This window comes from Rattus norvegicus, chromosome X (assembly GCF_021556685.1).
Source record: "Rattus norvegicus strain SHRSP/BbbUtx chromosome X, alternate assembly SHRSP_T2T, whole genome shotgun sequence".
NCBI classification, from domain to species: Eukaryota; Metazoa; Chordata; class Mammalia; order Rodentia; family Muridae; genus Rattus; species Rattus norvegicus.
In genome coordinates, this window is record NC_141554.1 from 75,624,013 (window position 1) to 75,637,386 (window position 13,374).

The 13,374-nt window shown below is 39.2% G+C and overlaps 1 protein-coding gene across 4 annotated transcripts in view; it reads right to left on the reverse strand.

Moving 5' to 3' along the window:
* Phka1 (phosphorylase kinase regulatory subunit alpha 1) overlaps nt 1–13,374 on the reverse strand; it is a 138,569-nt gene that overhangs the window by 19,548 nt on the left and 105,647 nt on the right. For all 4 annotated transcript variants that reach the window (XM_087600652.1, XM_087600651.1, XM_087600650.1 and 1 more), the window contains 5 exons: nt 9,855–10,011; nt 9,256–9,335; nt 7,018–7,096; nt 6,758–6,887; nt 2,455–2,556 (listed from right to left, as the gene is read on the reverse strand). In XM_087600652.1, coding sequence (XP_087456778.1) covers nt 2,455–2,556; nt 6,758–6,887; nt 7,018–7,096; nt 9,256–9,335; nt 9,855–10,011 — 548 coding nt within the window. The remainder of the gene's footprint in view (nt 1–2,454; nt 2,557–6,757; nt 6,888–7,017; nt 7,097–9,255; nt 9,336–9,854; nt 10,012–13,374) is intronic.

Below are 13,374 nucleotides of genomic sequence, written 5' to 3' on the forward strand. Positions count from 1 at the left end.
ATAATACAAAACAAAAATCAAACATGCTAAAGTATGGCCATCCCTCCACTTGAAAAAGTATAACTCAAGATTAATAGTTGAATATATGAGATATCACTTTTTCACTTCTTTAGGTTTTGATTCTGCTCCTTTAGGTATACAGCATAAATAATGCGGCAAAACCACAGAATACACACTGGTTTTGATTGACACATGCTGTATTCATGCACTAAAATAATGCATGCAGTCTCAGTGATCTATGAATTAACACCTGTTAATTAAAGTGTAAAAGTGCACATGAAGATGGGCTTGTTATAGACTCTATAGGTATCATAATTTAAGGGTGAAAGGACATAGTAGATATGTTGCAACTACCAACATACAACCCCCATAACATTATCATTTCTACCGAATTACCAAATTTTGAATACTAAAAAGATTCAGACTGTGAGTTTTCAGTTGTCCTCTTGACTTAGGAAAATGAAAGATAATCTACTACAAAGTTAAAAAGGAAACATGAGGGGTTGGGGATTTAGCTCAGTGGTAGAGCGCTTGCCTAGGAAGCGCAAGGCCCTGGGTTCGGTCCCCAGCTCCGGAAAAAAAAAAAGAACCAAAAAAAAAAAAAAAAAGGAACCATGAGGGCCAGCAGGTATAAGCCCTTGCTACCAAGTCTGATGACCGGAGTTCAGTTCCTGAGACACGTATGTTGGAAGGAGAGAACCAACTCCTGCAAGTTGCTGGCTGGCCTCCACATATGAGTTACATATGTATGTTACCAAATCTTTTTTAAAACGTGGTGTGTGTGGATGGGTGAGGGGGGACAGAGAGACAGAAAGACGTAGGGAGAGTGCATGTGCAACTGAGCAAACACGTTTGCCATAGAATGCCTATGGAGGTGAGAGAACAGCTTTGAGTGTACATCCTGGACTTCTGCCTCGTTTGAGACAGGGGTCTCTCTAGCGAAATGCTGCACATACTGGCTAGTTGGCCCACAAGGTTTCTGAGATCCCCCTTTCTCTGCCTTCCATCTCCACATAGGAGTGTGTTGAGTAGTTATTTGTTCGTTTGTTTTTGTTTTCCTGTCAATTTAAGACCAACTGGAGTCATGTGAGAAGAGGGAACCTCAGCTGAGTCAATGCCTCCAGCACACTGGCCTGTGGGCAAGTCTGTCAGCGCCTTTTTGTGGTTAATGATTGATGTGGGAAGGCTGAGCCAATGTGAGCCAGTGATCCTACTTTGTAGTAAGAAGAAACTGCAGGAGGCACGAGGAGCAAACCAGTAAGCAGCATTCCTCCATGGCTTCAGTTCCTGGCCTGCTTGAGTTCCTGCATTAGCTTCCCTCAGTGATGGACTGTGACCAGGACTTGTAAGCCAAATAAACCCATTCTATCCCAAGTTGCTTTTGGTCACGGTATTTGCCACAACAATGAAGGCAAACTGGGACATGGGTGAGGGAAGTACAGGCATACGCTTCTGAGCTCAGCATTTATGTGGGTACTAGAGATCCTGACTCAGCTTAAGTATGGGCAGCAAACACTTAAACCATTGAGCCATCTCCCTAGTTCAAAACCTTTTGTTAAATTGAATTTTTCTTTTACTTTTCAAGTCTTGTTCCAAAGATAGCATTGCTTTTAAATGTTTTATTTATTGGAGTTCTATTTATTTGGGGGCTAATAGCTCCCATGATAAAGAACAACATTTTATTATTTTTTCCAGTATACAATTCTTACTTTTATTTTTCCTTTTTTTCTTTTCTTTTACTGGATATTATCTTTATTTACATTTCAAATGTTATCCCCTTTCCCAGTTTCCCCTCCAGAAATCCCCCATTCCATCCCCCCACCCCCTGCTTCCACGACAGCGCTCCTATACCCACCCACCCACTCCCTCCTGCTTCCCCCCTGGCATTCCCCTACACTGGGACATCAAGCCTTCACAGGATCAAGGGCCTCTCCACCTATTAATGCCAGACAAGGCCATCCTCTCCACATGCTGTTGGACTCATGGGTCCCTCCATGTGTACTCTTTGGTTGGTGATTTAGTCCCTGGGAGCTCTAGGGTGCCTGGTTGGTTGATATTGTTGTTCTTCCTATGGGGTTGCAAACCCCTTCAGTTCCTTCAATCCTTTCTCTAACTCTTCCATTGGGAACCCTGTTCTCAGTTCAGTGTTTGGCTGTAATGCCTCTGTATTTATCAAGCTCTGGCAGAGCCTCTCAGGAGACAGCTATATCAAGCTCCTGACAGCATGCACTTCTTGGCATCCACACTACTGTCTGGGTTTGGTGACTGCATGTGGGATGGATCCACGGGTGTGGCAGTCTCGGCTCCACACTTTGTCTCTATATTTCCTCCTGTGAGGAAATTTTGTTCCCCCTTCTTAGAAGTACTGAAGCATCCACACTTTTAGAACAACATTTTAAAACTGAGGACTAAAATTCAATTCTCTGAAGTAGAAGTCCAATGCTTGGGGCTTACCGCTTCGTTCCACTCCAAACTCTTTGCCGCTGAGGATGTGATGCAGGAGATTCTTCATGGCTGAAGGACTGAGATTCATCAGGCCCTCTGTGGCTTCTTCAGCTAAGGATCAGAAATGCAGGCAGAAGGTCAATTCTAGTTTGCTTCCCACATCCTTGTTTTCCATTTTCTCCTTGAAACAAGCTCTCACTACATAGTCTAGGCTAGCCTTAAACTCATCATCCTCCTGCCTTAGCCTGTTAAGTGACAGAATTGCAGGAACATGGTGACTGCACTTGGTCTCCTCATGTTGATGTGCTCTCTCCTTTTCTCTAAAATGGAGGTTAGACCCTCTATTTCCTTTCATTGGATTTCTAAGTCACTTTAGATGATGTAAGTTACAGAACAAATTTCTAACACTATATAATTGGCTATTCATACAACACTAGGTTTTTAACTATTTAAGAACCAACTACCTAGACTGTAGGTTAGCTGTCCCACTAGTTTCTTTCTATTCTATTTCAAAACTGTTGGGCAACTCCCTATAGTCTTTATTTGAAGGTGGAAAGAATTAAGGATAACAAGAGAAGTGGAGGGCATTCAGAGAACAGCAGTGAACGCACATGCTCACAGTTAAACTCAAAAGCTCGCAGTGTAAACGGTTAAAAGAGAACAGTGAGTCTGAATTTATTAAGAATACTGAGAACCGCAATGTGTTCATCAACATTAGTCACCTTTTTGAAAGAACTGCATATAGGTCATCATTTTAAGCCATGTTAGTACAAGCAGGTATGGCACATAGCACCTGACTTTGAGGGGTTTACCACTAATTTTGGAGAGATAGAACATGTAAATACGAGAAAGAACAATAAAAACAACAAAAATATTGTGTATAACATGGTTTAAGTGAGCAATATAACCAGTGATTGTTTGGAAATCAGAGGAGACATCAATCTCCAAGAGTAGAGAGAGATAAGATATTTTACAGGAAGCACTACTCAGTAGCTACAGGCCAGACCCAGGAATCTGGGCTTTAATCCTATAAAATGGAGAGCCATGGTTTTGATGATGCTAACAGGAAGGCTCTACACTAGTGAAAGGAAATCCTGTCTAGAGTATGTTTCTTTACAAAGCTGTGTCACACCATCCTTTGGGCCCTCTGCTGGAAAAGTAGAATCAAGTCTCAAATAATGCCTTTTAAATTGTATCCTCTAGTATTATAGATGTAGGACAGTACTGTATCATACCTCTGTGGATGTAAAATAGCTTGTACCTGCTTTATGATACGTAGTAGTGACCGTGCTTTATCAGAACTGTTTTTAATGATGTTGCTCAGAATGTTTTCTTTCCAGATGATGATTGAGAAGCTAATTTAAAAAAAAATGGTGCCAGGTACCACAAGAGTAACAGAACTGTGCTGTTTTCTCGGGTTTTGTTTTTTTACTTTTTTTTTTTAATGGAGTGTGCTGGATGTCTCTACAGTTTTGTTCAGATGACTGCAGAACCTGGAAAAGCTGTTGCTGCTGTTGATGCATAACACACTGCTATTATTGGTCTTTTTATATAAATATAAATATATATACAGATATATAATTTGAATTTTTTGAAACTTTAGCTGTGCTGTCAACTTTGGAAAAAAGTATCCCCGTTTACTGTGTTGAGTTGGCACTGTACAGAAATTAACAGCCATATTGGTCTAGAAATGTTGAACTTAAGTTTTTTCCATTTGGACAGGGGTAACACACTGTATTAAATATGTAAGGTCTTATCTACGTGGGTTTGATTACAAAAACTAATAAAGTATTCTCTAAATTTAAAAAAAAAAGGAAGGCTCTATTACAGGCAAGGAACAGTAAAGAATGACTGAGAGGTTTTATCATTACTGAGGTTTATTGTTGAATACTGTGTTGGTTTTTGTCAACCTGATAAGAGCTAGAAACATCTGGGAAAAGGGAGTGGCTCCATTAGATTGCCTCTGGCAAGTCCTGTAGGGGCACTTTTTGGTTAGTGATTGATATAGGAGGGCCTAGGTCACTGTGGGTGGTGTCATCCCCAGGGAAGGTGGTCCTGAGTTCTGTAAGAAAGTAAACTGAGCAATCGATAGGGAGCAAGCCAGTAAGCAGCACTCCTCCATAGCCTCTGCTTTAGTTCCTGCCTCCAGGTTCCTGCTTGAGTTCCTGCCCTGCCTACCCGCATTCCTCCATGATGAACTTTAAGCTGTAAGCTGAAATAAATCTTTTCCTCCACAGAAGTTGCTTTTGGCTACAAACCCTCTGAAAAAAACATTCCTTGATACCACACTTGCAGAATCCTATACAAAACATTTACTTCTAAAAATGTACCAACTGGAAATCATTTGAAATCAAACAGACATGGCTTCAAATTCTATTATATACTGGTGATGTTACATTGGGCAAATATTTAATATTTTTGTTGGGGGAAAGGTTTGAGACAAGGTTTCTTTGTGTAGCCCTGGGTATCTAGGAACTTGCTTTGTAGACCAGGTTGGCTTCGAACTCAGAGAGACATCCATCTGCCTCTCTGTCCTACCTGATACTTTTCTTTTCCTTCCTTCCTTCCTTTTTTGTTTTTGATTTTTCAGTTTCTTTATTTGCAGAAACAGAATTACATTGTATTGTCTAGTGGGTTGTTGTAAGGATTAAATAAGATAATACATCCAAATATGAAAGCAAATAACAGCATTTGGTAAATAATAGTCATAAAATAATTATTGTTTCTCTTCTTAAAGTATATATATATATATCTTGAAGATACATATGAATATATATATCCTTGAATTATATATATACATATATATATGATATCTATCTATCTATATGTTTATAGATAGATAGATCTCAATTAAAAGCCCTTGTGCATCAGGCATTATGATGCCTGTCTATAATCCAGGTACTCTAGAGGTAAAAGCAGAAGGATCACAAATTCTAGGCTCACCTTGGCTACTTGGGAACATCTCAAAAATGTAGACCCTATCTACCTATTTTATGAGTATTGGTATATTCCTTGCATGTATGTCAATGTTTCCTGTGTATGCAGTGTTTAAAGAAACTAGAAGAGGGCAGTGAATCCCCTGGGACTGGAATTAAGAGAGCTGTTAGTCACCTTGTGTGTGCTCGGATTCCAGCCCAGGTGCTCTGGATAGAAGCTGAACCATCCCTCCAGACCCTCAGAGAAAACAGTTGAAAGCCATGTGGGAAGTGGAGAGATGGCTAATTGGTTGGTTATAAGCGACCCTACTTTTGTTGAGATCCTGAGTTCGGTTCCTAGCATCCATGTCAGTTGGCTCAAAACCTAACTATCTGTAACTCCAGCTCCAGGGAATCTGATATTCTCAGAACTACACAGGAACATGTACTCACATATGTGCACTTACACAGACATGCAAATATACGTATATTTAAAAATAATGTTTAAAATGCCATTTAAGGCTATTTGAATGAAACAAGTTTTTGTTTGAGTTTTGTCACTGTGATTATATTTTCTATGCCATCTCTAGTTCTTTGATTTTGTCATTAATACTTTTGCTCATTTAACCCCCAGCCTGCATGCAGATTATATATAGTCACATATAACTATAAACGTGTCCTGATACAAATTTGTAAACCTATTTAAGCATTTTTGAAATTTTTTGGAGACTTGGGATCCGCATGTAGCCCTGTGTGAATCAGACTGGCTTCAAAGTCAGAGATCTGTCTGTCTCTGCCTCCTGAGTGCTAGGATTAAAGGTGCCTGGCTTTTTGTTAAACTCAAGTACATGGTTCTCAAGTATGAACTTCATAGGTGTCGAAGGTTGCAAAGCACTGTGAAAAGGTAGATAAATCTGTGTGAAAATTCTGCTGTATAGCTTCCTCGGGCCACAATTATTTTCTCAACTAAAATTTGTTACATTGAGAAATAAACCTACAAATATTTTAGAGTCTTGTTAGATAAATGTTAATAAAATACTTCCTTCCTTGTTCGATCATGATATTAACATACCACTACCGCTATGATCTACTTTAGTGAGTGACTCACACTTGGTGTCTAGAAGCTTCCTTCTATGAGTCAGAATCCAACACAACCCTTGAAGTGTTAGGAAGAAGTTAGCTAAAAGGACTTAGTTAAGAAGAATGTGCAATGCAGAGTCTCCAAGAGGTGACATTTGAAAGTTGCTGAACCAGTACACTTTTTCTTCCTTTGTTAGTGACTAATAAATTCTGGAACAAAACAGCCACACACAGCTTCTCTATCTTCCTTTTCATCCCTGTTCCAAACTCCACATATGCGAATTCCACCTATAATTAGTTACTGAATTTATAAATACCTGAACATCGCAGAGAGTGGGCCAGTTCTGTTGCCATAACTTGTATGATCAAACCAATTCGAAGTCGGAACATTTCTGCAAAAAGGCCAGGCTGAGTTCTCATATACATGGCAAGATAGACCATTATTTCCTGTGTAAAGAATGGAGATAAAAGTTTTAGTGCAGCTTTCACAATGCATTTTACTGTCTTTGTAAATTGTCAAGTCAATTACAAATATTGACTTGTCAATTGCCAGCGTACATTTTATAACTCTGCCCACCTGTGTCAGGGTGGAGATGTTCATGTCTCCTTCGCTGGCTTCATCTATCAGCTTAGTGAGTGCCTCGTACGGTAGAGGCCTAGAAAAGAAAACAGTGACTAAAGATCAGCTTCTACAATAACTTACCTTAAATGTACTTTAAAAATTAAAATCTCACCACTAGTCCAAGCCACTGCCACAGTCCATTCTCAATTCTAATCAATTCTACTTTTTTTTCAAAACGAATGCTCATTCATTGCCTCTGAAGCCCACTCTGACTTCATTAAGTTATAATTTTCATGACCACAACTGGTAAAACCCCATGGCTTGCTCCCATTGGCATGACATAAGATTTTATTTTTAAGAGAGAGAGAGAGAGAGAGAGAGAGAGAGAGAGAGAGAGAGAGAGAGAGAGAGAGAGAGAGAGAGTTGTGTAGGGGGTAATGTGCATCTGACTGTAGTAGGTGTCCTCAGAGGTCAAAGGTGTTAATATCATTCTCCCTACGCCTGGGAGCTGAAGTTGTAACGAGTTGGGAACTGTCTGACTTGGGTGCTAGGAACCAAACAGGTCCTGCAGGAGCAGTATTCGATCTTATCTGTTGAGCCATCTCTCCAGTCTTGACATTGTGTAGTTGGCAAGCATATTCTTTTCAAATGCCCATAGTGAGACAACATTGATCTTATTTGTGACACAAGGTTGTGTTTACTAAAAGCAAGGAGTTATAGGTTAAACTGTGTCCTTCAACACACATATGTTGAAATTCAGTCCTTTAGTACCTCAAAGTGTGATTTTAATGGAAAAATATGATCTTTAGAAGTGATTAAAGTGAAGTTACTAAGATAGTTCTGGATCTAATATGACTGATGTCCTTATAAAAAGGGGACATTTGGACACAGAGACATGGATAAGATGGGAAAATATCAGGAGACATAGAGGAAAACAGCTATATACAAGCCAAGAAGACAACTAAAACAAAGTCCTTGACAGCCTTTAGAAGAAACCAATCCTGTTGACACTGTGAAACTGCCATGGTCAATTGTTTAAACATCCAGTCTATGCTATTTTGTCATGGCAGTAGAAGAAAGTTAGCCAAATTATTTTCCTAAAGTACAACTAAGACTTTACATATAGAATCCGTGGCAACTTGTCCTAGAATATGTCTTTCTAGCCTCCATCTAGATCTGGACCTCGCAGGCAGCTGAAATCCTATATATGAACTGGGAACAGGGTAGTCTGCGGATACCACCAAGCCATCCCTGCTAACCGTTCTCTAGTCTATCCCTGGTTAAGCTCACTAGCTGGGCATGATGGTGCAGACCTATAATCATATAATCAGGAGACTGAGGTATAAGAGAATTAAAAGTTCTGGACGAGACAGGAGCACACAGTGATACTGTCTCAAAAAACTTAGTCAATTAAAAGCACCACCTCTACTACACTAGTTATTGAAGTAGAACTGGCAGGTAGGGGAGGTATGCTGGTTTTTAGGTAATTCTTTCATAGAAAACCAGATTTATTTTTGATCACTTATGAAGTTAGAATACTTCTAAAAATATTTCTTTTAAATACAATCTGCCTGTAGATTTAAATAATGGCACTATCATAACATGAAACTAGGTAGACTCAGTGCAGATAAGCTTTCCTAGCGTGGCTAGTGGTAAGTGGATACTATGGGTCGGGATTAAACATCCTTTCCTTTCCCTCTAGTGCCAGTCTATCCTAGGGGAATACAGCTAATCAGAAGTTGCAGCAAACTGGGCAGGTGGCAATCTGATGTCAGTGTTCTTGTAGACATGCCACCTCTGAATGCTTTGTAAGTGCCCATTTCCCCTTTCAACTTTGACCTTTATACCTTTGATTCTTTCTTCAGCAGCATAGAGCTGCATCAATAGCAACCCGATGCTCTAACTACATACTTTCCTCTATTTCTCTTTTGGACTATGGCTGACTTGTCTGTTTCTAATTCCTGATATTCCTCTGTGTGTGTGTGTGTGTGTGTGTGTGTGTGTGTGTGTGTGTGTGTGTGTGTGTGTGTTTACAATGAGTAGACTTAAGGGATTTAGGAAAAGTCAATAAGAAATATTTTAAGTATTCTTATAAATTCTCTTTCACCTTCTTGTACCCCATCATTCTCCTATGATTGCGGCTTTGCGTATAAGATATTATACAGAGTAGGGTGAGAGGACTATGCTAAGTCCATACAATTTCTTAAAGGTGCAGAGAAACTCTATCAAAACCCAACCCCATGACCCACTCACGCAGAGATGGTCTTCTCTCGAGGTTCTGGAGGAAGCCCTACTGTCAGGTGTTTCTGGTAGGACAGAAGGTCTGTGCAGGCCTAGGAAGAGGTAGCAAAGCTTACTCTTAAAAAAAAACTTTCAGATTTCTAGCCACAAAACTTTACGCCCCCCCCCCCCCCAACTTACACCAGCACACCAAGTTCTCTTTCTCATGAAACATGATCAGAAGACGGATTTTCAGGAAGAAACCTTCTGGAAGGCAGGGACTTTCAGCTTAGTGTAAATTCACTAAGATCTCAAACTCTTCTGCGTGTAACACCTTTAAAGTCTGTAGATCTTATGGTTCAGTAACATATAATCGACACTCACAAATAAAAGGCTAACTGAATACCAGAAACTTTACATATGTGATCAAAACAACTAGAGGTTGTGGCTGCTTTAAAAAAAAAAAACCCATAACAACAACATCATAGAAAAATCAAGCTGTTCTCCCCACGTAGTACAAGGAATGGAACCTAGGATTCCAGGAATGCTGGCCAAGGCCCTACCTCTGAGCACTTGGTAACTTTAAAATCCCCCCATTTAGATTATGTGTAAATTCAAGAATTTATTAGTACCTCATCAAGTGCCTCCACCTTCTTCCGTAAGATCCCAGAGATGTATCGGATCAGACCCCAGTGCCGAATTTCACCGACTTTGACATATAGTTCACTAAGAAGCTCTCTCACAGTACTGCCTCCTTCTTCGTACAATTCAGTGTTCCAGTCAGGTCCTCTGGGATTTTAAAGATTGAAGTACATTAATTATGAGAAAAATATTTTCTATTAGTGTTATAATGAATATGCCTGTTTTAGCCTCCTTTAGTAGAAAACTATTTAGTTTTCTAAATAGTTTTTTACTTTTCTCTTCCTCACTTCTTCCCTGCTTTCAATTAAGGACCTTTCTTGTGTGGAAAAAAACCCTTAAAAATCCATAATTAAGAGTCGATCTTGAAATTCAAATGTTCTGACAAAAATTTTGTAATTTAGCTTTTGCATACTGTGTTCTTTTATCTCCGTCTCAAGCTTCAACTCAGTTGAAATTATAAACAGTTTTAACTACTCAAAATTCTGCACGCATACTGTATTTTATGGACTAATGGTATTAGAATTGTTTGTGTCGAAAGGATCCAGATACATGATTATTATGCAATTACTGTTACAGAAACCAACCTAGAGGGATATAGAAATGTATCTGCAGTCTGGAATTTAGTATATGCCAAATGTAGATAATTTATTAAATGATGTGAAAAGAATCAAATAGCTGCCTGAAATAAAGTTAGACTTATGCCTGACAGTCTAACTGTGTAATGATATATAAGTATTAAAGTGCTAAAAACATGTGGGAAAATTAGCTCATAATGTTGGAAGGAAAAGGATTTTCTAAGTATCAAACATCACCAGGCGCTATAAAGGATAGTTCAATATGTTTACACAAATAAAACAATAAAGAGGTCTTACTGAAAAGAACTAAGCAAAGTGTAAGACAAATTATAAAATAATAAATATTTTAAATTTCTAGGTCAATTCTGGTAAAAAATGAAGAACTCCAACAAATAAAGACAGAAGAAAATTGAGCAGAATAAATATCAATACCCATTGATGTAGGATAATTCAGTCAAACTCACATGTAACAAGAAAATTTTAAATGAACATTACATCAAGATAACATTTTATTATATCAGGCTGTTAAAAATTCCCCAGATTGATATCATTGTATTGGATGTTGCTTATCACTTAAACAGTCCCTGGTGGGAGTGACAATTGGCACAATGCCTCTGGTAGGCTATTTGCAGATATTGGAAACACCCAGCAGTTCTGACAGTGGGTAAACAGTTAGCATGAGGCTCAGTATTTCTACTCTTGGTTATGTATCCTAGAGAAATGAAAACATGGCTGTGTTAACTTGTACACAAAAATTTATACCAGGATTAGTCACAAAAGCTGAAAAGTAAAATCCACCCAAGAGCCCGTCAGGAAACTGGACTCCTTCCATGCAAGTAGTATCTGACAGTAATGAACTGAAGTTCTGATGTCTGCTACAACATGGAGAGAAACCTTGAAAATACTACACCAAATGAGAGACAGTTGTCACTCACATAGGACATTGAAGTATTGGATTCAATTTCTAGACAATGTCTCAAATGCCAGAAAGTATGCTTATAGTTGACTAGGGCTGGGCAGATGGAGGGACTGGGAGCAGATGGATTAAGGTAGTAGAGTTTGTTTTAGTTTAATAAAAATGTAATGAACAGTGGTAAAAGATATGCAATACTTGAGTAAACAAAAAGCCACATATATTGGGCAGATGATGACAGTAGATAAATCTACTTTACATTTCTTCTTTTCTCTGAATTTTTATTAAAGTACATTAATTTTACTGTGGATTGCATATGACATTTTCACACATGCATATAATGTATTTTGATTATATTCACCCCAACTTCCATGTTTTGCATAATACATTTTAACATATCAAGAAAATAAAAAGCTGGGTGTGGTGGCACATGTCTTTAATCCCAGCACAGGGAGGCAGAGGCAGGCAGATCTCTGTGAGTTCAAGGCCAGCCTGGTCTACAGAACTAGTTATAAGATAGCCAGGACTAAGAAACCCTATCTTGAAAACAAACAACTGGAAAAAAGAAGAAAGAAAGAAAAGAAAAGGCAGGTACCAATGCTCCTACAAGCAACCCTAATATAACTTACTGATCATCAACAAAAAGACGTGGAAGAGTTGAGTACAGCGCGCGCGCGCGCGCGCACACACACACACACACACACACACACACACACACACACACACACACACACACGTTTAATCCCAGCATTCAAGAAGCAGAGGTAGGGAGATATCTCTGAGTTCAAGACCAGTCTAGTTTACATAGAAAGCTCCCAACTAGCCAGAGCTAAATAGTGAGACCCTGTCTCAGGAAAAAAACCCATAAAACATGGACGAGCAAGGGGGACTAGTTGGGGAAAGAGATAGGATTGGCAGGCGTGGGGCAAAAGAAGGTAAGTTGGGGTGAATATAATCAAAATACATTATATGCATGTGTGAAAATGTCATATGCAATCCACAGTAAAATTAATGTACACTAATAGAAATTCCAAGAGAAAAGGAGAAACATAGGGAAGATTTATGTACTGTCAGGTAAAAACCATAACCAAAAGCAGCTTGAAAGGGTTTATTTCATTTTAGATGTGTGGGTAATGATTCGTCACTGAGGGAAGTCAAGACAAGAACTGAAGCAGAGACCATGGAGGAGTGCCGTTTACTGGCCTGCTCTCCATGGCTTGCTCTGCCTACTTTCTACTTACTTTTTACAGCTAAGGACTACCTGCCCAGGGGTGACACTGCCCACACTGAGCTGGGCCCTTCTACATCAATCATCATGAACCAATAAAAGAACCTATAGACTTGCCTACAGGCAAATCTGATGCAGGTGTTTTCTCAACTGAGGCTCCTTCCTCTTCCCAGATAACTCGAGCTCAGGTTAAGTGGACACAAAGACCAAACCAAGCAACCCAAACCAGCAGGACACCAGGTGTGCTTGTGACTGAGGTAAAAAGGGACTGAGTGACTTCTGCGGTTACTTTTAAAGACACAGTCTTTTATGACATCATAAGAACCCCACGTCATCATGCTGTGAGGATTTGGTGATATTAGAGCTGTAGGTAATGATATTGTAGTCAACAGCCTGTATCTACTCTTGAGTATATGACGGAGCAAACCTTGGCTGACCTCATTCATGAATCCATGTTTGACAAAAATAAATGAGAGACCTTGCGCAAGAAGTGCCTCATGAAAACCTGGCAATCCAGAACTGTTAAAGTACATTTTTATTATGTTATCATCCTGCTCAAGCCACTGGGGGTTAAGGTGAATTTTTTTTTTCTTTTTTCTTTTCGGAGCTGAGGACCGAACCCAGGGCCTTGAGCTTCCTAGGCAAGTGCTCTACCGCTGAGCTAAATCCCCAACCCCAAGGTGAATTTTTTAATGAAGCAATAGGTAATTAGAATATATATGTAGTGATCTTTAAGATATATAGTATTGGTGATAAAGAGTATAGAACAATCTATTATTACTTTGGGCACATAG